The sequence below is a fragment of the Onychostruthus taczanowskii genome, unplaced genomic scaffold (assembly GCF_017590055.1).
Source record: "Onychostruthus taczanowskii isolate IOZ18803 unplaced genomic scaffold, ASM1759005v1 scaffold34, whole genome shotgun sequence".
Taxonomy (NCBI): domain Eukaryota; kingdom Metazoa; phylum Chordata; class Aves; order Passeriformes; family Passeridae; genus Onychostruthus; species Onychostruthus taczanowskii.
Genome location: NW_024500794.1, coordinates 7,096,838 through 7,121,473, shown reverse-complemented (window position 1 = coordinate 7,121,473; position 24,636 = coordinate 7,096,838). Strand labels below are relative to the sequence as shown.

At 38.4% G+C, this 24,636-nt stretch overlaps 2 protein-coding genes across 11 annotated transcripts; one reads left to right on the top strand and one right to left on the bottom strand.

Annotated features, from left to right (window-relative positions):
- Positions 1-49: 49 nt before the first annotated feature.
- RWDD2B (RWD domain containing 2B) lies at positions 50-4,606 on the bottom strand. Of its 5 annotated transcripts, none has more exons than XM_041411072.1 (5): positions 4,490-4,606; positions 3,417-3,635; positions 3,240-3,307; positions 2,029-2,394; positions 50-1,319 (listed from the first exon to the last, which is right to left on the bottom strand). In XM_041411072.1, exons 2-5 carry the CDS (start codon positions 3,621-3,623, stop codon positions 1,073-1,075), a joined length of 888 nt encoding a protein of 295 aa, XP_041267006.1. In that variant the 5' UTR covers positions 3,624-3,635; positions 4,490-4,606; the 3' UTR covers positions 50-1,072. The 5 variants fall into 5 exon arrangements, with proteins under 5 accessions (XP_041267006.1, XP_041267007.1, XP_041267003.1 ...); XM_041411073.1 differs by having other exon boundaries at positions 4,538-4,604; XM_041411069.1 differs by having other exon boundaries at positions 4,338-4,595.
- On the top strand, positions 4,355-23,855 carry USP16 (ubiquitin specific peptidase 16). Of its 6 annotated transcripts, XM_041411062.1 has the most exons (18): positions 4,357-4,423; positions 6,639-6,737; positions 8,307-8,488; positions 9,125-9,228; positions 11,541-11,644; positions 13,367-13,545; positions 14,538-14,630; positions 15,470-15,600; positions 15,932-16,019; positions 16,538-16,616; positions 17,486-17,577; positions 18,314-18,370; positions 19,216-19,383; positions 19,968-20,625; positions 20,880-20,974; positions 22,148-22,234; positions 22,494-22,647; positions 23,278-23,854. In XM_041411062.1, exons 2-18 carry the CDS (start codon positions 6,677-6,679, stop codon positions 23,400-23,402), a joined length of 2,457 nt encoding a protein of 818 aa, XP_041266996.1. In that variant the 5' UTR covers positions 4,357-4,423; positions 6,639-6,676; the 3' UTR covers positions 23,403-23,854. The 6 variants fall into 6 exon arrangements, with proteins under 6 accessions (XP_041267002.1, XP_041266997.1, XP_041266996.1 ...); XM_041411063.1 differs by lacking the exon at positions 22,148-22,234 and having other exon boundaries at positions 4,356-4,423; XM_041411065.1 differs by lacking the exon at positions 4,357-4,423 and having other exon boundaries at positions 8,307-8,408; positions 23,278-23,855.
- Positions 23,856-24,636: the final 781 nt, after the last annotated feature.

Below are 24,636 nucleotides of genomic sequence, written 5' to 3'. Positions count from 1 at the left end.
TCCCGTGGGGCCTTTACGGAGCCGCAGCGTTCTTGTACAAAGACTTTGGATTTGGGAAAGTTTCACCCACGCTTGTCGAATGGTATCGCTGTGAAGTATTCCTACAAGAGGTGTGCAAGTCCGTACCAGAGTTAGCGATGAAAGTCAGCGATTTTACAGGATGTGTACAGAAACATTTAATCAATATTTAATAAAAATATTTAATCAAAAGAAACCAATGTCTGTTTTTTCTACCATGGGATTTATATACAGTATCTGCAAAATTAGCATTCATTGATACAACTTTGTCGAAATCCCACTCGAAAACACATGCAACATAATGCACTTCATATTACAGGACCGAAAACTTGGGAACTCAGAAGGCTGAGGATCGTTTCAGAGTTTTTGAGCATGCTATAAGGGAACCTGATCCTTGGTACACTGCTGCTTTTACACAAACCAAAATAACAGATGGAGTGGAAGCACCATGTCTTACCTGCACACACACTTTTAGCTACAGAAAATTCTTATGCCTTACAGCAGGCATCCTAACTCATCTTGGTAGCACGAGTAAGACTCTTGTAAACTTGCTCCCTCCCTTTGTTCTTTTTTTTTTAAATAAAATAATGATCTCATGGCTTACTAAACTTTCAGGTTGAAAGTAGAAGATTGTTTAGAAAAGAAGTTTTCATGAAGTAACTGTAAACAGTAACAATTAATGTAAACATTGTGTTCTCACTCCTGAGAGACCCACACTGCAATTTTGTCTTTTCTTATTTGTATATTCATTCACCATATTCCATCTGTTCATCCATCTACAATTCTGCAACTGTCCAGTAGGTTTTCAAACACATTTTCTTTCATTTTGAGTAGGTATGTATCCTAAATCTTCTTAACACCAGAAAGTGCATAAAGGATTCATATAGTCATTTTCATTATTTAGGATTTCGCTGGATATTTGTTTATATTGAAAACTGGATTCATCACATGAATCATGAATTATTAATTCCCTCTCTGATCAACTGTTGCAGAAAAGCTAAGGAATCTGTTAAGATTACATTAGAAATGTAGCTGCTGGGGTCTCTGCTGATCTTCAACTCTTTGAATGCCCTTCAACCCCAAAGTACATTTGAAATATGTCAGCACATCCTTTTTCTTCTAAAAAATTATATAGTTGCCCCAAGTCCATATGATTTCCCCGAGCACCATGTGCATCAAAACATTTTTCTTCCAAAGTGGGGAACTTCCGTTGCTTCTGGATCTCAGCATGTCCTCCACCTTCCAAAGAAACATCTTCTCTGTGCCGAATAAGGATTCTTTTCCATGTTAGTCTTCTTATCCTGAAAGCAATTGAAGAAATATTAATCTACCTATAAAATAAAGACTGTTTTGGGAAATACTATGGAATAAATACTATCACAAAAGTCAGTCAATTCCATTTGTGTATATATATCTTGACAGAGATAATGGTTCATGAGCTGGTCACAGAAATACTACTCACATGCAAACACTCTCATAAGCAGAAGCTTGGGGGTTTTTTATCTCCTCAGGACTGGAAAACTTTAATGCTATTCCTCACAAAATAATTAACGAGGATGTGGTTTCTATTTCAGGGCTCACTTCTGTCTTTCCTGTGCTAAGAATTCTCATACACTCCTAGCTGATACAATCAAATTACAATGCTTATTTAGTCTGCACCATCCAGAAGTATAAGAGATGTAAGCAGAATTAAACACAAATGTAAAATGATATAACAGCACACATATCTAATACAACTGGGGTACTGCAGTTCATCTCTATAAAAGTGAAACACAGAGGAAAATAAAACAGAAATAAATGTGCATCCTGCAGTACCAGTTTCTTTAACTATTGCAACCAACAGTACAGTGGATATTCAGAGTTGTACATGCATTATTATAAACACAAATACTTTACAGATCTTCACAGCTTGGCAGGTGGTTGAATTTCCCACCTTCTGGCCACATGTACAACATGACAAAATGCAATATTCTAACTACTAATGGCATTTAAGTATAAAGAAGAACTAACCTTGACCAGAACTCTTCACAACTACTTTGTAAACCTTCTACACAAACAACACCTGGTTTCCCTGGCATGCAAAACCCTGACAGAGAGAGTTCCTTGGCCCAGTCAATAATATTTTTTCTTTTTTGCTTGTTGTAAATGTGATGACTGTAGATCCACAATCGAGTGAAGATGGTGACTTCTGGCTTTGTGGCATCTGAGGCTGTCATTGGGAAGGATGAAAGATCTTTGTCAATGTAACCAGCTGCATGGTCTTTCACCCATTCCCTCGCACTCAGCATGCAGGGCTCGCCACTGAAGTTTTGCATCAAGTATGTTTTTAGATCAGAGTTTAGGAGAATCTGCTGAGAGCGGCTTAAAAATGATGACCTAAAGAAAAATATAAATGCATATAAATATATATGTGTTTACAACTTACCATGTTTTTAAAAACACAGAATAACAGAATCCTTAGGTTTAGAAAAGACGTCCAAGATCAAGTCCAACCTTTGACCGATGATCACCTTGTCAACCAAACCAGTGCACTGAGTGCCATATCCAGTCATGCACTGACCACCTCCAGGGAAGCAACTCCAGCACCTCCCTGGACAGCTCCTTCCAATGACTGACCAACCTCTCCATAAAGAAATTCTTCCTTATGTCCAACCTGAACCTCCCCTGGCACAGCTTGAGGCCATTTCCTCTTGACCTGTCACTGGTTCCCTGGGAGAAGAGGCCAATCTCCACCTGCCCACAGTCTCCTTTCAGGTAGATCAGGTAGAGAGTGATAAGGTCCCCCCAGTCTCTTTTCCCCCAGGATAAACCACCCCAGCTCCCTCAGCTGCCTCTCATTAGGACTTGTGTTCCAGACACTTCCCCAGCTTCATAACTTTTGAAAAGTTTTGCTTCAAGTTGCCAAGAAAATCAGACATAGCTAGGCAATACACACTTGCTATTGATATTTAACTCATATTAGCTATGAAAACATCTTAATAATTATTTAATTGGTGTGCTAGCTCTTGAATTCACAAACAGCACTACCAATCTGTAAAATAAAATCTTGCTGAGCACAACAAGAGAAATCATAAGCTTGTATATTTGTTTTTTCTTCAGCACTGTTGTCAACCTGTCTTAATTTGGCAGTAAACCATCAAAAAAAAGGACTGCTTTCTGTGATCATAACCGTATTTGTGCAATACACTCTAACTTATAAATGTTTTTATTAGCAGTTGTACCTCACAGTAATTTCTGGGAGAACAGTTGGATATTTAAATGGTAAAGCACAGGCCATAGAGAATTCCACCTAAAAACAAATGAGGAAATGTTTACTTCATGTAAGCCATAAAATCCCACATAGTAGTATTAAAAAAAAAAAAAAAAAAAAAAAAAAAAAGAAAAGTTGTTTACAATACCGTAGAGGCATTAGGCATCTCCTTCTTTACATTCAGTATAAACTGAACTTTTGAAGATGGCACCTCTGCAGACTCATTTTCAACATAGTGTTTCAGTTCAGCTAGAGCCAGTTGGTCTGTGACAGCAAACTCTTCCTCATAAGGAAACATGCTAGACAGTAAATCTAACTCTGAAATTTGTATCTCTGCTTCTTCTTGGTTGGCCATTTTTGTTGTTCCCTGAGCAAAGAAAAATATAGGGAAGAAAGACATGGCTTGAATATGGGACAAAGTTCATTAACTACTCCTATGCAAATCATGTTACAGAATCACAGAATACACTGAGTTACAAGGAACTCACAAGGATCCTCGAGTCTGACTTCTGGCCCTGTACAGGACAATCCTAAGAGTCACATCCTGTGCCTGAAAAGCATTGTCCAAATGCTTCTTTGCATTTGGCCGGTGCAGTGACCACTTTCCCGGGGAGGCTGTTCCAGTTCCCAAGCACCCTCTGGGAGAAGGAACCTTGTTTTTAAACATCCAACCCTAAACCTCTCCTGACTTCATGCCCTGCCCTCGGGTCCTGTCACTGGTTGCCAGAGAGTGCCTGCCCCCCCACTTCCCCTCCCGAGGACGCTGTACACTTAACACACATTAATAGCTACGAACAAGCCCATCATAACCGGCTCGTGTCTGCCACGCAGTCTGGGTCACACACACTGACAGCCCACGCAATTTCCACTGCCCTGAGGTGGGACAGGGCGCGCTGGTGTGTTACCAAACCAACGCCTTCCACAGAGGGCCGCTACTCGGGTGTCCGGAGCGCTGGGGAGCCTCCCCTGCCCCTCGAACGCTCCGCCACCACTGCGCTCCCCCGCGGCCCACACTGGACAGGAAAGCGAGCAGGTGTGGCGCCCGCGCATGCGCGTACGCATCCCTCACCCCACCCCCGGTCACGGCCCCACAATGCAGCGCGCCAGAAGCACGCATGGCAGCCGATGACCGCCGCCTCTCCACCGGTTATTGAGGTAAGAGGTTGTCGTCTGCCCTGTCTGGTGGAGTCATGCGCCACCAAGTTGTTCGCCCCGCCGCACCGACAGGTGAGGGACGGGAACCCCCCAGGGCTGCCGCCGCGCTCCTACCGCCGCCGCCACTCTCTTCCCAGTCCGGGACCCGCTCCGCCGGCGCACTGCAGCTGTCCTTTCGACCGGGACTTGTGGGGCTCCTGATTGGCTGCGGCAGTTGTCGGTCATGGCGTGGGCCAATCGGAAGCAGGCAGGGCCGGGTCATGGGGCCGGGCATTGGGGCTGCGGGGTTCTGGGCTCGCCTGCAGCCGGGACGGGCAGTGCCGGCTGGGGACAGCGTCCTGCCTGCTGCCCGCCACAGGCCGGGGCTGCCCCGAGCGAGCCTCTCTGGGCCTTCTTCCAGAGTGTCAAATGCAGGTGCGCGTTTGGTCGTTTACAGACCGCTCTATATTATTTAAAAAAAATATATAAAACCCTTCAGTCGTTTAGGCTGTGGCGTTCCTCGTGAGGGCTTTGCCGTGGTGCAAAGCCAGTCGGACTGGTCTGCCCAGGCATGGCTTGGGTTAAATTAACAGCCCCACGTGGTGATGCTGTCCTGCATTCCCGGCAGGAGCAAGGACAATTTGGAAAGGATTTTATTAATTAAAATTGTTTATACAAGATCAAGTGTTGTAGCTTTTTGCAGAAAAATGTGTTGGGTGAACAGTTGCTCCTTTTTCTTAACAAGTTGAATGCTAAGTTGCAAAAGTTGGTAATTCTGCTCTCGGTGACGTGGCTGTCAAGCCACCATGAACAATTGGGTCATCTGCCCTGAGAGTATGGTCATGCAAACATGCTCGTGTTTGTAAATGGCCTTTCATACAAAACGTCCTCTGCGAGTATCAAGCCTAAGCTCTCCCTAGCTTAATTTTTGTCTTTGATTTTTTTGGTATGACTTAATTATTTTGGCTTTGACAGCTCTAAGCAGACAGTTTTGCCCTGGGGCATGTGTGCTGCCACGTGCAAGCAAAGAAATTAATTTGGAAGGGTGGACTAATACAGATTTAATGCTGCTTGTGTTTATGTGAAGGGGGGACAGCAGGGTTAACCTAGCCTGCAAATATTACAGAGACTTGATTTTGAACCCTTTTAGCTTCCTTGTTTTCATAGTACAATGTGAGTTTTAAGTTTACCTGAGACTTTTGGATTATCTTTTGTCAGGTAAGGTACAGGGACTGTGGACTTGTGGAGACCCTGGGGGGCATTCCCTGGTTTAGGGAGACACAAGAAACTTACCTCAAATAGCTGTTAAGGCCCCATTGGCTCGTTCCCCTGCTCCTATGTCCCTGAGCCACTCCCTCCCTATTCCATGATTGATCCTTATCTGTCCTGCCCCGAGACCAGGCTCAGCCCCAGGCCCCTCAGAGACTGATAAGCTTCGACCCTTTACGTGTGTGTGCCGGGGACCTGATCTTACTGGGCAGCTGAATAAAACCTCTGTGGATATTATGCAAAGGCCCTCTTTGCTTCTTTACCCTGGACTTTACTAGCAGCAATGCAGGCTGCCACACAGACTAAAAAGTAAAAATGTTCTACATGTGTGCAGTAGCCACCTGTCTGAAGCAAAGCACTTGGGTTAGGACTCTAAAGTGGAAGATCTCTTGTTGAGAAGGGTCCACAGGTATAGTGGATAACAGACCTGTCTGAATTATTTGCTTGATATGTGGGGAAGGTGATGATAAATCTTCCCCAGAGAAGAAATTGAGAAATCGGAATTCCCATGGTCTGTGTATTTTCAAATACGTCAAGAGTATTTTACTTGTGTCAGATTTCATCAAAGACACAGGAAATTTGCAGTCAACAAAATAAAAAGGTTGCAAATTCTTCAAGATTGAATTGGGACAAAACCAATTCTTTTCCATTAAATTCCTGTGGTGTTACTTTAAGTCCTTAAGGTTTATAGGATTTTTGATAATGAAGTTTCCAGCTTTATAATTTTGTGCAATGCTTTTGATTTAACATTTTAAATCATTTGGGTTTTGTAATTCACACTGTGATCTTTTCTATTCAACAGTTATAATTGTTTCATGTTAAACTATAATTAATATTTTTTTTGTTTTGAAAATGTCAAAACAAGTTATTTCACCTCAAGGGACAGCTTTGCCGTAGAAATAACATGTGTAGCAATGAAGAAGGACAACTAAAACTACTTTCTAATCTTACTCTTTTTCTTTGTTAGGTCACTCTTCCTTTTAGGGACAATTACAGACAGCAAATATGGGCAAGAAACGCATCAAAGGCAAAACTGCACAGTCTGATGAGTCCTCGGATATACTGAGTATGTTTCCTTGAAGAAGTTTGTGGACCTAATGTTTTTTTAACCTCAAAGAAGGCTTGAAAGCTGATTAATATTAGAAGGCGTTCACATTACTCACTGACTTTGAAGTCACATGTACAAAATCTGGATTTTTAATTGAAACCCAAGTCTAGCAAGAAATATTGTTGTCATGACTTTTCTAAGTATGCTAGAAAATAATAATCCTGTCTTAAAAACTGAGATTAGTTTCTGGTTTTTTAAGAAACTCAAACACACAGTTCTTTACTGATACAGATTGTGTAAAATTACTCAGAATATAAAGGGTTTGTGGAGTCAGCTGCCAAGCTTAAGTTGCATTTTCCTAGTGAAAAGTTTGTTGCAGAAGATTCTTGCTTTAGCAGTAAAAGCTGTGACTAAAATATTTTCATGAAGCAGTTTGCCTTTATTCTAGCAGCTGATTTGGTACTGACACTGGACACTTCAGCTCTCATAGTGTATTTTGGTTAAAATCTCTTCTTTCTGTTCCAAATAGTTGCTAATCCCAGATACTAAATTTTATTCTCCTAGCTCCATTGGATCTCACCTGTGAAATTTTTTTTTGTCTTGTTTACCTTGGTTATTGTAGCTGTTTTTTACTTATGTTGTGTAGCATTCCCTTCTACCACCTTATCTGCCAGGTCACAGATTGTGTCTTTCTCAGCTTTTCTGGGGAAGTGATTTGAACCAGATTAATTTAGTTGGGGGAGAGAGGACTTACAATTTGAGGAGGCTTGGTGGGATGGCCTGTTTAAGTACACTGTGCTTTGGTTTCCTGATTGTCCTGATCTTCTTGTGTTAGCTTCTGTCTCTAATGGATGCCTTTTTTTACCTGCTTTTGTCTGGTTTGGTTCTTGGGGATGTTGGGGGCTTGTTTCCTGGAGTCAGGGTCAATGTCTACTGTAACTGTTTCCTCTTTTTCTCCTGCAAAGAGACCGGTTATGTTCTAGTTGCTGCTGGCATCTCAATTTTTTGCCTATGAATAGGTTATCTTATGACGACAAAGACCTGTAAAGCTACAAATGAAACTAAGACTAATCATGGTGAATAATTCCACTGTAACTGTAGTTGTCAATATACAAAATTTTTTTGTTTGTTTTTTAAAGGACAATTTTGTAGATGAAGCTTATGTTTTTCAGAAAGGCTAAAAGAATGCTGAATATCTGTGTTTGTCTTTTGTTGGCTAGCATTTGCACTTTCATGAAATCCTGTAATCTTGGACGGAAACAGAACTGGAGGTACAAAATTTTGCACCAATTCCAGCTTATGCCAATAGAAGTTTGCAACCTTGAGGCTGTAATCTTGCCTCAACAAAGATAGTTGGAGAGCTGTCACACTATCTGAGCAATAAAAACAGCTCAAAGTTTAGAATGCAGCAACAGTATACCCATATTGTCAATGGTGGTAACAAAAGGTTTCTTTCTGATACTCTGATAAATTGTCTGTGTTTCATTGGCTCTAGAAAGACTATCCTAGCTTCTGGATTACTGCCAGTCTCTTCAAGCTTGCATTTGTTATGCTACCTACATCCTTCTTGTGCTTTTTACTTTGTAGAACCTGTGTGCAAGCATATTCGTAAAGGAGTGGACCAAGGGCATGTGAGAAAGTCGCTGCAGAATGTGGAATGGCATGTTTGTCAGGACTGCAAGGCAGACAGTAAGACACAAGAGAAGGCTGAGGAGAAGGAGACTGATGAAGGCACTTCAATATGGTTATGCCTAAAATGTGGCCATAGGGTATCTCTTTTGTTGTTAATTTGTCTTAATACCGTTCAGTGTCTCATAATGCAATGGAACAAGAGAGTTTCTAATTAAACTCTTGTATTCTCTTTTTTTGTTGTAAAGATGGTGCTACCTAGATGACTTTATATACTGTTGAGTGTGATTTAAAAATGTCTGCTCTGAACGTCAAATGAAGTATTTGGAAGATGGCTTAAAGACATTTAGCAGGCTTAAGGCTAAAACAGCCTTGAGGACTGGTTTTCCTAGAAAATTTGAATTATTTTGCAGAGAAAATAAAAATACTCCTAATCTGTATTAGGGGTATTTTTACAAGATCTTAATGCTCATGTTAGTTCATGAAACTTAGAACTCTGCATGCTGAAGATGTTTTGGTTCTGTTTCGTTCTTTCAGGTGTTTAGACTGGAATTCATTCATTAAATGTTCAGTCCCATAGCAGCTTTATTCTGCACCCAGTAATTCATCCATCTGCAGAAATAAATATTTTGAAATAGATATCCATCTGTTGACCCCAATTAATTTAACGTAATTGAACAGTTTTGATTGTAATACTTTGTTTTTACTCTGACTTTATGTATGTTTCATTGGCAGTCAAATGGATTTTGTGACACTTGTGGTTATCAATATTGTAGGGCTGTGGCAGAAATTCTCCAGACCAGCATGCTTTAAAGCATTATGAAACACCAAGATCAGATCCCCACTGTTTGGTTCTCAATTTGGACAACTGGAGTGTGTGGTGAGTTGTCAGGCAGCACAGGACAGAGCTGGAGGGCAACAGAGGCTGGAATATAATTTGTCCTTTCTTTGGGAATTCTGAGATTTCTCTCTAGGCATATATTGAAATGTTTCCAAACATGTAATTTCCAGCAGTCTTTGCTGAGATTTGCAAAATAAGTGTTATTTTCTTGTAAAATTTATGATGAGAAAATTTTCATAATTGACGTTGAACTTGACCAGCTAGTAAATGTTGTTGACTTAATATTTTACTGTTTTTTACTTGGTCAGAATACTGACACATGGACACAAGTGTTGATCAGTAGCTCCAAATCTTAAGTTTTGACCTTGGGAGAAGGCTCTTTCTGATGTGCACTTAGCCACAACCTTACTTTTGTCTCCTGTGTAAATATGATTTTTTAATACTACATATAGACAGGAAGCATAGCTAAAATTACGAGATGCTTCTGGATCAAGCGATACAAAATCCACATCCCTGGTAGTTTTTGCTTCTCTCAAAAGTAATTTTACACTTGTATATATGAGGGGGAACCCTAATTTTCTAAACTGTGCTATATAGAAATACTGTACTTGACATAAAGAGTTTTTGTTTTGCTTAGTAATGTGGTTTTGCAACTTAGTATCTGTCACTGTGTTCATTTTAAATAACATTATCTATTTACTTGATCATACTTAGCACTTACCTATAATGATCACTACTTTTAATGAACTCTAGAATGGAATTGGACATTGTCAGTAACATTATAACTAATGAACTAGTGAGCTTGTCTTGGTAAATTTAAATTAATGTTAAAATTGTGGGTTTGAAGTGCTCTATTTTCCCTGGTTTTTAATCAAAATATTTGCAAATAAGAGGAAGTTGTGGAAGTAAGATGTTTTGACTTCCTTCTAGAATTTCATGGTTGTACAAACTTGCCCAAGAAATGATCCAAAGATTGATATATTGGCTATAAATTAGTTACAGATCAAACCCACTGTAAAGAACTGTATTTCACAATGGGCCTAGTGCAGAAATTTGGATCAAAATTTTAATCAAAATTCTAATTCGAATAAAAATTCTTTTATTAATGATATGAATGTGTGACCAAATCTCTCTGTGGTGTGCATGCACATGTGGTTCAAATTGGATATAAATAGAACTGTAAAGAGTTTAAAGGCGTGTGGAGAGGAAAGGAAGAGTTCTAGGTATTCCCTAAGTTCTGCTCTTTTGGGTTTACAGCTGCTGTTGTACTTATTTTCAGTGCTGGTCAAACAGCCATCATGAACAAAACCTTTTCCAATACCTTGATTCTTTCACGATTGTCTACAATTTTTTTGACAGGTAGATGGTTTTGGTGTTGAAACACACAATGGGAGTAACTATCCTTTGTTATTGCAGGAGTGAGAATGTCTATTTTTATTATTAACCAGACAATAGACAAGCAATCAGGGATCCAAAAGCTGAGTCAATTTTTTAATGAAATATGAGAAAATGTGATGACTATAGCTAATGCCAAGGAGGCTGGAGATCTGGAGAAACACTTTGCTGCAGACTTCTTCTGCTTTTAATATCAGAAACTTGAGGCTGACTCATGGTAATCCTGAAGTCTGCCTAAGAACTGTAATTGGTGTTTTCCAAAATGCAGAAGTATTAGTACTTCAGAGAGTTGATTGGGTGGAACTACAAAATTGGTATGTATAAAACTCCTTCCGATGTTTGTGTTCTGTCATGGTTTTACCCTTCTCAAGCCTTTATGACTGCAGCTTCTCCTACAATTTTCTCTAAAGCACATTAGTGGCACAACCACATGCTTCTTTCCTCATAAAGAGACAAATGGTGTTTATATCAGCAGTAGAAGAACAAGTACAAGTCTGCAGGTTTAAGGGTGGACACTTGAATTATTTCTTATCTGACTTAGATACAATTAAGTATTTGCTTGGCTAGAATATTCAAAATATTTTTCCATGCCATAATAGTCAAAAGTCATTTCCTTTAAGGCTTGATATCTTAGTTTCTTGATTTTGGCAAAGTTTTCCAAGCTTTACTCTTTCTTGCTGCAGGGCTTCTAAGCACATCTTTTAAAAGTCTTATTTGTACTTGTAAATTGCAAGCACCAGTCACCAAAATAATTTACTAAAGATAATTTTAAAGTGTTTTATTTTTGTGACAAGTAGATCGAATTCTTCTCTAAGACTTATAAATCTTACACTAAAACCTTGCAATTTTATAACTTTGTGTAGTGAATTGCATCAAAAAAGTAAATAGCTTAGGATTTTTAAATAATAGGAAAAAAAATAGGATTAATTGTTTTCTTTTGGGGGCGGCGGAGACAGGTGCTACCTATGTGATAATGAAGTTCCATATAAAACTTCAACCCTTTTCGGCCAGACTGTGGATCTTGTTAGAAAACAAGTTGGTATTGACTCATCACATGCAGGTAAGTAATTATAGTATAGATACAGTAAATCAGAAGGTATCCTAAGTGTTGGAGACAGTACTATAAATCCAGAATTTACACTGAATTAGATTTCGCTCCCTATGGTAAAGGGAAAAACTAATTTCTCCCCTTTTTTGATACTCTTTGTCACAATTCTGATAGCATAAGTAATGTCCTAGCCCACAGATCTAATTAGATCAGGATTTTGCTGATCATCCCCTAAACATTTACAGACAAAACATACAAGAATAGGCAGAAAAAAGACAGTTTTACTGTGACTTTTTAAAATATGACATTCAGTTTTTCTGCAAAAAGGCATTTGACTTTCAGTACTTAGGGTGCAGTGTTTATTCACTGGTGTTGCTCAGTCTGTCTTGAGACTAAAGAAAAATTGTCCTTGCTTAAGGATAATTTTATTTGATTTTTCTGAAGTCTTTCTGTGGTTATTTTTTAATGTATTAGGAATGACTAAGTCTCCAGCTGTTGCAGCACATATCCTAATGGAAGGAGTAGTATACAGAGGTTTTGTCACTGGATCTGTACGTTTAGTTTAGGCAGCTGCAGTGATTTTAGAACTCTAAAATACTGTGTTCAGCCTGCAGTCTATCTGTAAAATATAATTGTTTAAAAGAAAACAAACCCAGGCAAAACCCTCTAGTTTCCATAATGGCAAAACTAGTTTTGTACAAGGCATTTCCACTGGAAAAATTGGATGAATTTGCATATGAAAATAAATGCTATAACAAATGACTGTAAGAAATTCCAACACTTGGGTGAAATCATAGGCCTTGTGGGAAATGGAACACAAACATCCAGCAGTTGCCACGTGGCAGTCTCTGAATTCAATTTTTTCAGAAAGCAGCTGAGGTTTTCCCATAGGGAGCAGAGTTTTTTGAGTAGTCAGTCTTTCCCAGACACACAGTTGAACTTCATATCAGTTGCTAAAATTTTCTTCTTGGGTTTGAACTGGCAAACCAGTGAATACTTGAGTGCAGTTGTTGCCTGTTTCATGTGTTCTGTGTGTTGTTGTTCATCCATCTGTTTCTTGTCCTAAGGTTGTATTGTCTGTTTTCCTTGCTTTTTCTGGACTTGTATTACTTGATTTTACAGATAGTATTAGCTCTCAGCCCTGTTTACCAGAAACCTAATCAATAGCTGACTGCCAAACTGGCAGAACCAGTGTGGATGTTATTTTGAAAATTGCCTGGACCTCCCTTACAGCTTTATTAAACAGGCCATTGAAATTTTCAGCAATACACCAAAATAATTTGGGGGAAAATATTTTAAACTCATCTTGAAGACTATAAACTTTTCAGTATCATCTGTTTAGGTACATGAAATGAATATGAGAATGCTTTAACAGTGGGAACCAGTTGGATGTTGTAGAAAGTCCTCACGTAGGTGGTTTTGACAGGAACATTCTGAATTCTGAAGAATTTCAGAGTATGTTGGCATAAATGGCTTGTGTGCCAAGAGATGTTTAATTTGCTTGCTGATTTGAAATGGCATTTCAGGTTCGCTATTTGTTGTTTTGGTTGTTTTTTAACTTCTATTACCTAGACAATTTGAGAGCCTAAAGCAGTAGTTTTGTGTTTAAAAATTAAAGAATTAATTATCGTTTGTATATGCTCTAAACATCATAGATTGCTGCCTGCTGTAATAATCTTTCCTAGCCTATACCCTATAACTATGTTAAGATGTGATATGTTTTTATTATTTCAGAAGAAAGACAAGAGAACAAGGAAGTTGAAAATAAAAAAGTAGAAAAAGACAGCAAAAATGAGCAAGAAAAAGAAGTTTCACTTAAAGAAGAAAATTCTCATTCAACTACTAATGGAGAAGTCACTGTGAAAGGACTTAGTAACTTGGGGAATACATGTTTCTTTAATGCGGTGATGCAGGTACAGGACTTGCTGTTGTTTTTAGAAGAACTTTGAATAGGAAAAACAGCCACAAATAAAATGAAAAACAGCCCACAACAGCCCTGCCTCCAGCATTTTACAGTGACACAATTAGAAAGTGGTGTTTTTATCTGCCAGGAATGATGGCTTCTTTCTAAAAATAGTGTGTTGGCCCAGAGAAATACGAAGAAATGGAGCTGCAGATTCAGACTTGTTCTAAGGGGAAATACAATAAACTGCCCTGTCCTTGAGGGACAGAATTTTTCACTGACATAAATAAGCTTGCCAACTTCTGGTTATTTTTTAAAAATATGAAATAGTCAGACACATCACCCTTGTGACCTCGCAGATTATAAGAGATTAGTACTCAAAAACCATGGGTGTTTATTGTAATAAAAATGTCTCTCTCAGCAAAAGGAAATCAAAATGAAATATTGGGTGAAAAAACAGGATAAGCAAGTTGCAGGCATTGCCATCTTGTGTGACTTGTTCAGTTCAGAAATGTATAATAAACTCATTCTTTCATGTGTATTGAAACCAACATTATTTTGTGCTCTTTGTTTTTTGATACTGAAGTTTTACTAAAACAAAATTCCCACTGTACTTGCAGATTTTAGTATACTGCTTTTGATTTACTTTTAAACCTAGCAAATACATACACTGCATTTTATCCTTTGAATTTTTAGAAACAGACACTAGTAAATACACTTATCAAAAGATCAGTCTGTATAAAAAAAATAAACTTAAGGGTTTCCGCAATATGAAGTAATGCTTATAGAGGGCATTGGAGGTCCTGTTAGCTATATGGAATGTACCTTTTAATCTTAAACAGAGATGGGGATTGTAGAGTGGTAATTAACCACTTCAGTTCTGTGTTTGGGAAAATAAATTGCTGCTAAACTGATTGCTACAAATTCCATGACTAGCAGAGTTCAACTGCCTTTCCTGTTGTCCCCATTTTTCAATCTCTTCCTGTCTTTTGTGTTCTACAGAATTTATCACAAACTCCAGTCCTGAGAGAGCTGCTTAAAGAAGCTAAAATACCTGGCACAACAATTAAAATTGAGTCACCTGAGCTATGCATGGTAATATGCTTTGACCTCTGTAGTGTGTGTCCTCACCTTCCAGTCTGTTAAGGAAACCAGCCGTACTTATGTCAATTTTAAAGCTGTTCCTATTGCCAGCTTCCTACACACAGCCAGCCAGCAGACCCCAGCCCCAGCAGACTGGCCTTGGCTAGCTAACCCACTCTTTTATAACACCCATCCTCATTGGACGGGCAAGGCTGTTTCCACTCTTTGATAATTAGCACAGCCGTGATTCATCAGGGGCAGGGTTGCTTACAGTTCCTTCTCCTACATGTCCCAGCCAAATACTAACAAGATTAGGGTGTAAAATCAGCAGGAGTTTCACCACTGCTTTCTATAAAGCTGCTTCTGAAGTCAGTGGAGGTATTTTGTTCAGAGTGTAAGAGCAGTGATTCAATACTCTGTCATAGGAGTGCTTGCATTATGATGATGTTATTTAAAGGATGAAAACATGTAACTCTTGCTATCGTGCCACTTGTCTAAATGCAGAATAGGAAATTAGAGGATGTCTGTAGCACTAACTTAAATAGCACACCTGTCATTACAGTTAGAGATTTGGATGACAGAAAATGCACAACCTTTTTTAAGAAATTGGGTTTTTTTCATAGTAAAGGTAAGAAATCCAGACTTTGAACTGAGCAATAAATAAGAGAGTTGGGCTATCATTTCATCATAAACCACACATCCTTTTTGTCAGGTTAACTTATTGCCATTCTGGAATTTTGGGTATTCTATTTGACAATAATGTTTTCAGGAACTGAAAAGGAAAAACGTACTGCAAAAGAATCTGCCACCGAATTAAGGCAAAAGAGCTCTGTTGCTTTTCTTTCAAACAGGAACCTCAGCTAATAAAACTAGATCATCCGGGTCCTTTAACACTAGCCATGCATCATTTTGTGACAGAAATGCAAGAGACAAAAAAAGGGGTAGTGACTCCTAAGGAACTTTTTGCTCAGGTTTGTAAAAAGTAAGTATCTGTACAATAATAGGTATGAAAAATTTGTTGTTTAAGACTGTCAGTTTTTCCTCTTTTTTATCTCTAGCTCAGAACACAGCATATAAAATTTGTAGAATACTTAGTTTTTCAAAGATGAGCAAAATTAAAATAAATAGCAGTAAAATGAAAGCTACTCAGTGACATACTGAGTAGCTGGCATCATATTTTTAGAAAATACAATATGTAGACACTTGTTGCTTTTATATACTTACATTCTGGAGACTTTGTCCACGTGTGTTTGCCATGAATCATTTTTGCTTTATCTCTGAGTTCAGTTATACTTTACAATTTCATTTAACAGAGCAATACGATTCAAAGGTTATCAGCAGCAAGACAGTCATGAACTGCTTCGTTACTTACTTGATGGAATGAGAGCAGAAGAAATCCAGGTGGGTGCTAAAGTCATAGTTATGCATACCTTTCTCTTCATAACCTGGACCCAGACTCTTTCTTCTGCTGAGGGGAGAAAGAACATACTTCCTGAGATATGTCAGCTTCTGTAATGTGGTTGTGCTGTCCAGCAAAGAGAACCCACAGAAAAAGTGGGTTTGGAGTATGTGTAGGCACCCTAAAGAATATCCTTATGTTTTACTTTCTGAAACACACTTGTAGAAGTTCCTGGGTTTTTTGCCAGTTTTAATTTGGGCAAGTATTTAATCCTTAGACTGATTTTCTTACATACTAATTAGAACATTATGGATGCAACTTCTCTGTTGATTCTTTTTCTTTTTTTTGATATCTACAGGAACTATTGTGTGGTTCTACAGGTATTTGTGTTGTTTGTATTGATTCTCTTAATTGGTGAAGATTATACTTTTTCCTCCATCTGAAACACATCATAAAGTGAAGTAGCTAACTGAATTATTTTAGGAAATTTTACAGAGTATATTTGTTTTGAAAATTTCAGCAAATAAGTGTTGGAATGCTAAAGGCGCTGAGTGACTCTAACAAACAAAATGAAGAAGAACTTAAAAAGAAAATTAAAGGTAAATTATCACAGCATCAGTAATTTGTAAAATCTCCTTTGTTGAAGTATATAAAGTAATATTAATAGTATCAACTAAAGGATACATGTTTATTTGTACAACTTTATGACCTCTTGAGTATGTGTGTATCTAGAATAAAATTTAGTCTATATTTAAAATATTTTAAATTTTAGTCTATATTTAAATGTCTTGCTGAACTTTGTTGGCATTTCCTTCTTAACAGGATAAGAGCGAGTTGATTCTGTAGACATCATACATTAAAATATGTTTGGGCAATTATTAATAATTCAAACATGTAAGAAATTAAAATATTAGTATGTGAATATAATTTATGCAGCTGCTCATAGTTCATTGTTACCTAACAGCAGTATAGAAAAACTCCAAACAATGAACAGAAGAATTTTAAAAGTTTCAACATGACTTAGGAGATAATCTGACAATTTAAATTAAGACTGTATTACTCTGAAATTACAACTTGAGGAAAATGGTTTTGTTTGTCTGACAAAAGTTGGTGCTCATTTTTTAAGTTCAGATAGTTTTTCAGTCTTGAGAGAAAACAGGAATTCTTACTACCATGCAGTACTTCTGAGAAAATGCATTTGAGCAGAGAAAGTGGTAGAGGTATGGTTTAACCAAGCTGTGTTCTGGGAATGTGTTTTCACCACCATTCTTTTGATACACAAAATATTCTTAATTTAAGAATCTTGCTGTACTTGTTACCCTGAGGAAACCAGAACAGGCCAACATGTCCTGTCATACATCTTGCATGTTATATTCTTCTTTTTTATTTGGTATGCCATAATGAGATTGGTTGCCAGTATATTGTGTGTAATAATTTTAACTTTACTATATACTTTTTGAATTCTCAGAATATGAAAAGAAAAAGGGAATACAAAGTTTTGTAGATCGAATATTTGGTGGAGAATTAACCAGCACAATTATGTGTGAGGAATGCAGAACAGTAAGTAAACTGCTTGCTTTGAATAACCTAGAGTGTTATGTCCTGTAATCTTCAGGAGAACCCCAAAGTGACTATCTGTAGAAATAAGACCTGACTAGCTGCATGCTTTCAAAAAGGAGAATGATTTGGCTGGAATATTTCTTTCATTGTGTTTTAAAGTTAACCCTTTAGTGCCTTTCAAAAGCCTTCCAGAAAAAGAGGTCAGCAACAGCAAGCTGCCTCTGCCAGAATTCTCTCCAAAATTCCCAGTGAACACCTTCCAGTGGTACAGGTCATAGAGCAAATTAATTGTTATGGGGCCCTTTCCTTTTTCATTCAGGGGATTATGTTTTCCCCTTTACCACAATGAAAAGTCTGTGGGAGTGCCAGGAGAACAGTTAAGAATTAAGTAAGATGCTACTGGGATAATAAATCCTGAGAATGAAGTAATTGAGTGTATTAGCAAATATTAGTTGAATATCATGATGGATTACAGCTATGAGTCTCTTAGGACCTAAGGTGCAGTCTCACTAGATAACTGAAATTCAGGAAAGTATTTCCTGCTCATTTCTGTGGTAATGTGACTGCTGGATTTTTGGTCATTGGAAGCTGTTTATGGAGGTAAATGAGCCGTGTTTTACAGTTGAGTGCACAAGTGAAAGCGGGCCTTGAACGCAAACGTGCAGATACACCTGTTGACAGCAAGCCAGCTGTTTCCAAACAAAATTAAATTGGACTCTTGATTATTCATTTAAAGGTATCCTTGGTCCATGAGTCTTTCCTTGATCTGTCACTTCCCATACTAGATGTTCAGGTAAGAAACTGTACATAGGTACTTGTTAGCTTTTATTTTTTTTATTCATATGAAAACACTTATTATGCAGTCATTAGGAAGAGTATTTAAGCTTCTTTCCAAAAGTCTCTTTTGCAAGTCAAAATGGCACAGAAAAATAGAGAATAAGATTTTTAATGAGAGTCATTCCTGTAAGTTGTGGCTCATAAATTGTCTTTTGAAAATCACAGATTGTTTGAGTTATTTGGGGGTTTGTTTTCATGTTTTTCATCCATTTCCCTGCACCAAGTCCAAGAACACCTCTCCTAATACTCAGGTTATGGAATAAAGTTAAGAAATGTTAATAGGATAGTATGTGAATACTTATTTGATCAATCTCCAGATACAAAAAGTACTTGACTTGCTTTATGTTTTGTATTGATAACCTGTATATGTAATATTTCAGATTTTTTGTATAGCACTGTTTACTCATAAACACTGGAATGGAACCCCCAGAGCCAAATGACTCATGACTTCTGCCAAAAATGAGTTTCCTTTTAGCAGAAGCAAACAAATTCTGTGGCAGGCAGTTCAACAGAAAATGTCTCTGCATGTGTAAAACATTACCCTTCAGTGCATTTAATGAGATCTATTAGAGGCAAAAGTCATGTTGTCCCTTTACAGGTTTAGATTTTGGCGTTTGATAGCCTTACTTTTCATACTGTTTCACTCTGTTTCATATGGACTCTCTGAAGTGAGACACTCCTTCCATTAACATCAGGGTGTGAGTTAGTTGTACGTTACATCATAAAAACGTTACTTTAAGCTGAAAACTCAGATAACATCTCTATTTCTGTGGTTGTTCTGTGGCTTTTTGGATTTTTTAGAAAGGGAAAATTGCAAAGAGAGAAAACATTAAAAAAAACAAAGAAAAGGAATCTGAAGATGAAGAAGATAAAATCAATGACCATTACATTAAGCAGAAATATGAACCCCGTGGTACAAGTAAGCACCTTCAGAAAAAAACGAAGAAACAGGCCAAAAAAAAGGCAAAGGTTGGTTTGAATAGGTTTTTCACTTTGTGCTTGCTGTTTCTGTTCAAGAAATTCTTTTTTTTGTTTCCTTAGTTTACATGAAGGAAGAGATAGCTTAGAACTTTCCTCTTTTCAAAATGCACAACTGAAAAGACCAATTATACCCATGTCTTTGGTGTTAAGATGTTCTGTTGAGTGTTGCTGGGTAGGAATAATACCATAATATCCAGTAGAATTTGTTGCCTGTCTGAAAAGCCTCAATTTGTATCAGACTGTTTTCCAGTCATTGACTGCAAGAATATTCACAAAACTTTAGAATACAGACACAGGAAAGATCAGGAAGATAGCAAGATCATAATTAGCTGTCTTTTGATGATACTATGTAACAGGGAGCAGTGGGAACTATGTCTGAGTGAGGATAAATTCAGTATTAGTGGAACTGATTACCTCTGATCATTTAATCATGGATTATTCTTCCTCCCCCGTCTTGTGCATCTATGGCATGCAACAAAGATTATAAAGAAGTGGTAAGAAATGCTAAACATAATTTATACTTACTTTTTTTTTTTTTTGTATTCTTGTTTATTATGTATTCAAATGAGCAGATCCAACGCCGGCAGGAAAAACTTCAAGGAAAGGTGCTTCACTTGACAGATCTCTGCACAACTGAACAGCCAGAGATAGATGCCAAGTACAACCAAGAATCAGAGACTGAAATGAGCTGTGAAACTCTTGATAAGAAGCAAGAAGAGGAATCCTCAAATGATTGCAAAGATCACTGCCTAACTCAGAAAGACTTGAGTATACAGGGAAATAGTACAGAAATTCAGAGCAGGCATGAAAATGGAGGAAAGCCAGAACAAGAGTGGGAAGAAAACGAGTCTCTCGTGGATCTCTCTACGGAAGGCTTAGATTCTCCTATGAAGTTTGTCAATGGCCTTGACAATTTGTCTTTGAAAGAGGAGGATGAGGACAATGAAGATGAGGAAGACCTTGCTACAGACTTTTCAAAACTCTATGTGGGTGCCAGTGACACAAGTACCTTGGATGGTCTTCAGCCTGTTCTTAAGACATGTGAAGTATCTACAGATGACCCCGAAATGGCATTTTGTACTCTGGCAAATAGGGAAGAGCTGAACCCTGAGGAAGATTCAATCCATCATTGTTTGTATCAATTTACCCGTAATGAAACACTTAACGAGACCAATAAACTACTGTGTGATGTGTGTACACAAAGGCGTTGTGGACCAAAGAACAACATAAGTATGACAGACTTTTTTAAAAGACAGCTTTAAACGTATCCCTGTCTGCTTCTTGAGTGGGTAAAGGGTGGGGGGTTATCCCTTTTATAACTTTGTCTACTTTCATTCATTGTATTAAAGGGGAATGCTCAGCTTCTCAGGTCTTGTAGTAGATGACATTGTAACAGTTTAAATAGTGAAAATAAATTCCTGCTGTAACATTTGTTTTGATATAAAACACTTGTTTTAATCTTTGGTAATTTTTCTTTTCTGCAGGTGAAAAGAAGAATGTTTATACGAATGCCAAAAAGCAGATGCTCATCTCTCTAGCTCCTCCAATTTTAACTCTTCACCTAAAAAGGTTTCAGCAGGTAAGTAGCAGGCTGATACATGTATATTGCCTCAAGTTAATATGTATATATGTGTACATATGATGTAGTATTAGCTTAACTTGAAAACATTACTTTTATTTTCTATAAAACTAGTTTGTTTTTTTTCCCAAAGTTTGGAAGGCATTAGTGTGCAGCATTGCGTTTTGTGGTCTTTGAGGCACTAAGGGGCCTTTCCCTGAAAGAATATTCCCTTAATTAAATGGAAAATACTGTTTTGTGAGTGCATTCACAACATATTCCCTCATTATTTTTACTGCTTACTGTATTAAGCAGAATCTTAGCATTAATGGTTTCCTACTACTACAGCTGCTCATGGGCTCCTATATTTCAGTAGGTATAGGTAAATAGGATCCCTTACTAGTAACAAATAAGTAACAAGTTGGCAGAAGTGGAAAAGAGGATTCTGAGCCTTGTGGGGCAGAAGGAAGGATAAAAGGAAAGCAAAGTAACTTAAGTTTTATTTACAGACACTGAAGTCACTTACCTGTTTATTCCCAAGTTGTAGAAAAATATTTGAGTCAGGGCTTTAGCTTTTCAAGAGCGAAGGAGGAAAGGAAAGCGAGACAGTACTTCTAAATTTAAACCTGTTTGGTGTTTTTGGTCAATATACTTGAAAAATAAGGGAGGCAACTTTAATTAGATGAAAACCAATTTCTTATAAAAATTGGAAATATGTAGCCTCATCCAAGAGACTGTAATATGAAGAAAATAACATTTATCATCATCTCCTTTTGTTTTTCCAGTTTGTTACTGGACAATTGTTTGATTAAGGTGGGAACAATTTGCGTCAGTTCGGATGTTCTAAGATCAGATCCTCAGGCATGTTACAGTCTGAGAGGCAAGAGTTGTCCTCATGGTTACTGAAGTGCATTAGAGCTGATTCTTTTTCCACTTCTGCTACCATTACATTAATGTATGAGTGAGCCGAAGAGCCATCTTAACTTGTACTCCAGTGCAGCATGTGGGGGCAAGGAAATAATGCTGAAATACTGGACATCAGAGGAAAAAAACCTTGCTTTTTCCCAGTTTTGTGTAATGTAAAACTAATTTGTATTGTTGACACTTTAACCTGAAACATTTAGTGACTAAGCATGGTTTTAATATGCTCCATTTTAACATTATGGGGTTTTCCCTCTACTTTGGTTGTTTAAGGCTGGATTTAATCTGCAGAAGGTTAACAGGCATATCAAGTTCCCCGAAGTGATAGACTTGGCTCCTTTCTGTACAGCTAAATGTAAAGTAAGTGGGAAAACAATCAGATTCTCCTTTCCCTTGTTCTAATGTGCTTTCACAACAAAGCTGCATAGCAAAATCTTTGTACAATGCTTGTCAAGCCTGTTACTTTGTGTGATAACTTGTACTTCACTGCTCGTAACTGTAGTGCTTGCATGAATCTCTAATGATCAATTTCCATTTCATCAGCAAAAAAAAAATCAAAGAGTTTACATTCTTTAAAACCCAGCACTTGGCTGACATAGCTAAATTTGTGGTTTTCTAGAATGTGGCTGAAGGGAATACAAAGGTCTTGTACTCTCTCTATGGAGTTGTTGAACACAGCGGAACAATGAGGTCTGGGCACTACACTGCCTATGTTAAAATGAGAGCTATGAACAACCACCTCTCTGATCTTGTCCTTCAAGGAAAATCTCAAGGTAAATAATTAGAAATATTTTACAAATTATTTCTTACAGAATCACAAAATGGTTTGGGTTGGAAGGGGCCTTAAAGATCATGTAGTTCCAACCTCCTGCCATGGCTGATAAGTTCTCTGAGAAGGGAAAGGAAGCTAGTGAAATGATGCAAGGAGTGGCTGAGGGAGCTGGGAAGGCTCAGGCTGGAGAAAAGGAGGCTCAGGGGAGATCTTACCACTCTCCAGAGCTGCCTGAAAGGAGGATGTAGCGAGGTGGATGTCCAGTTCTGCTCCCAGGCAACCAGTGATGGGATGAGACAAAATGGCCTCATGCTGTGCCAGGGGATATTCAGGTTGGATATTAGGAAGAAAAGAAGACAAAATGGTGATTAAGCATTGGAAGGGGCTGCCCAAGGATGCAGCAACATTCTCATCCCTGGAGGTGTTCAGGGAACAACTGGATGTAGCACTCAGTGCTCTGGTCTGGTTGACAAGGCAGTGATCAGTCACAGGTTGGATTCCATCTTGGAGGTCTTTTTCAACTCAATGATTCTATGATTGTTATTCTATGATTCTTACTGAAGAACAGTAATAGAACTCATTGCTTCAATTCTTTATAATAACTTTTGCTCCTGAATTTTTCCTTTCACAGCTTCGGAAACTGAGCCAGTCAAAGGTCAATGGTTCCACATCAGTGATACCCACGTACAACCTGTCTCTGTGTCCAAAGTGCTGGGCTCCCAAGCCTATCTTCTGTTCTATGAGAGGCTGGTGTAACTCATCAGAAGAGCCTTCTTGTGTGTGCAGCCACCTCTTTTGGAGGTCTGAGAAGGCAGACTTGCAAATCATGTTGTTAACATGTTGGAGCTACTGTATAGGAGGAAGTCATTTTATGCATTTTAGGCACACTGACAAGCAGCTAACTTATACTTTTTCCAGTGTTTCCACAACTTTTCAATAGAAGTTTTTTTTTTCAAAATTACAGCTTTGTGTTTTTGTTGAGTAATTTGGTTTTGTTTAGTTGACAGACTGCAAAGGGACTATTATGGCCTGCACTGCCTTTTCGTTGTAGGACTTCTTCTTTGAGAGCAGCTGCTGGACATTTTGAAGTGGTTTGGGATCTTCAAGAGTTAGAGTGCAAGGTGGTACACAGATCCTGAGGGAAAGTGCATATCTCCAGGGAGCTGGATGCAGTTCAAAGGGTGCGAATTACATGTTGAGCAGCTGATGGCACAGAAAATCTTGTAAAAGGAAGAGGCCATGCTGCAATTGCTTTTTATTTTGAAGCTTATAAACTGTACATCCAACAATGAAATGATTCCTCTTCCTTCTCTGCTACATGCAGGATCATGTTCTGTCAGTGCCTAAGAGCCAGGATCCACAGTGGAGCTCTTGTCCCCACACTGCTCCCACATAAATGGGGCTGGGCTAGACAAGTGCTTGTCTTTTTCCTGGGCACTGTCAGCGCTCATGAAAATAACCACACGATGGCAATGTCTACTCACAAAACAAGGACACTCACTGAGCCCAGCTCAAAACCACTCTTCAGGACATAGCCAAGTCAGAAATGTCCCTGCTCTCAAATCAACTGTTTCAGGACAAAAAGATTTTGCCAATCCTCCCCTTCCAAGTGGATACTCTTCTTTGCACCACACTCAAAGGCCAACACTAACTCCTCTGCCCTAACAAATTTTTTCACTCTCCTAGAGTCCTAACTTGAAAACATCTGCCAAAAGCAGAGCCCGCAAAACTGTTGGTGGAGAAAGCTCTTTGCTGCTTACAATTTCAATTGCACCCATCAAACTACAGGCACACACCCTGCTATCGTCACTTTCCTTCTCAGCTCTAGGTACCATCCTAAGCCTTCAGTCTCACAGAGTCAGGATCCAAATGGACTGGCACCAGGGACTGCTCACACACTAAAGCTACAAAAGGGACAAAAATTTGTCCTGCAGAGGCTTGGCCTCTGCATTCCCACTGACAGTTCAGCAGCTCTAACCCAGAGAACTAC

Coding starts and splice junctions, on each gene's coding strand:
- RWDD2B (XM_041411069.1), bottom strand. CDS start 4,385: ATGCGTGCTTCTGGCGCGCTGCATTGTGGGGCCGTGACCGGGGGTGGG. Junction 2,395..3,239: donor CTCCCAGAAATTACTGTGAG/GTACAACTGCTA, acceptor ATTTTTCTTTAG/GTCATCATTTTTAAGCCGCT. Junction 1,320..2,028: donor TGTGAAGAGTTCTGGTCAAG/GTTAGTTCTTCT, acceptor AATTGCTTTCAG/GATAAGAAGACTAACATGGA.
- USP16 (XM_041411062.1), top strand. CDS start 6,677: ATGGGCAAGAAACGCATCAAAGGCAAAACTGCACAGTCTGATGAGTCC. Junction 19,384..19,967: donor AGGCCAAAAAAAAGGCAAAG/GTTGGTTTGAAT, acceptor TCAAATGAGCAG/ATCCAACGCCGGCAGGAAAA. Junction 20,975..22,147: donor ACCTAAAAAGGTTTCAGCAG/GTAAGTAGCAGG, acceptor TGGTTGTTTAAG/GCTGGATTTAATCTGCAGAA.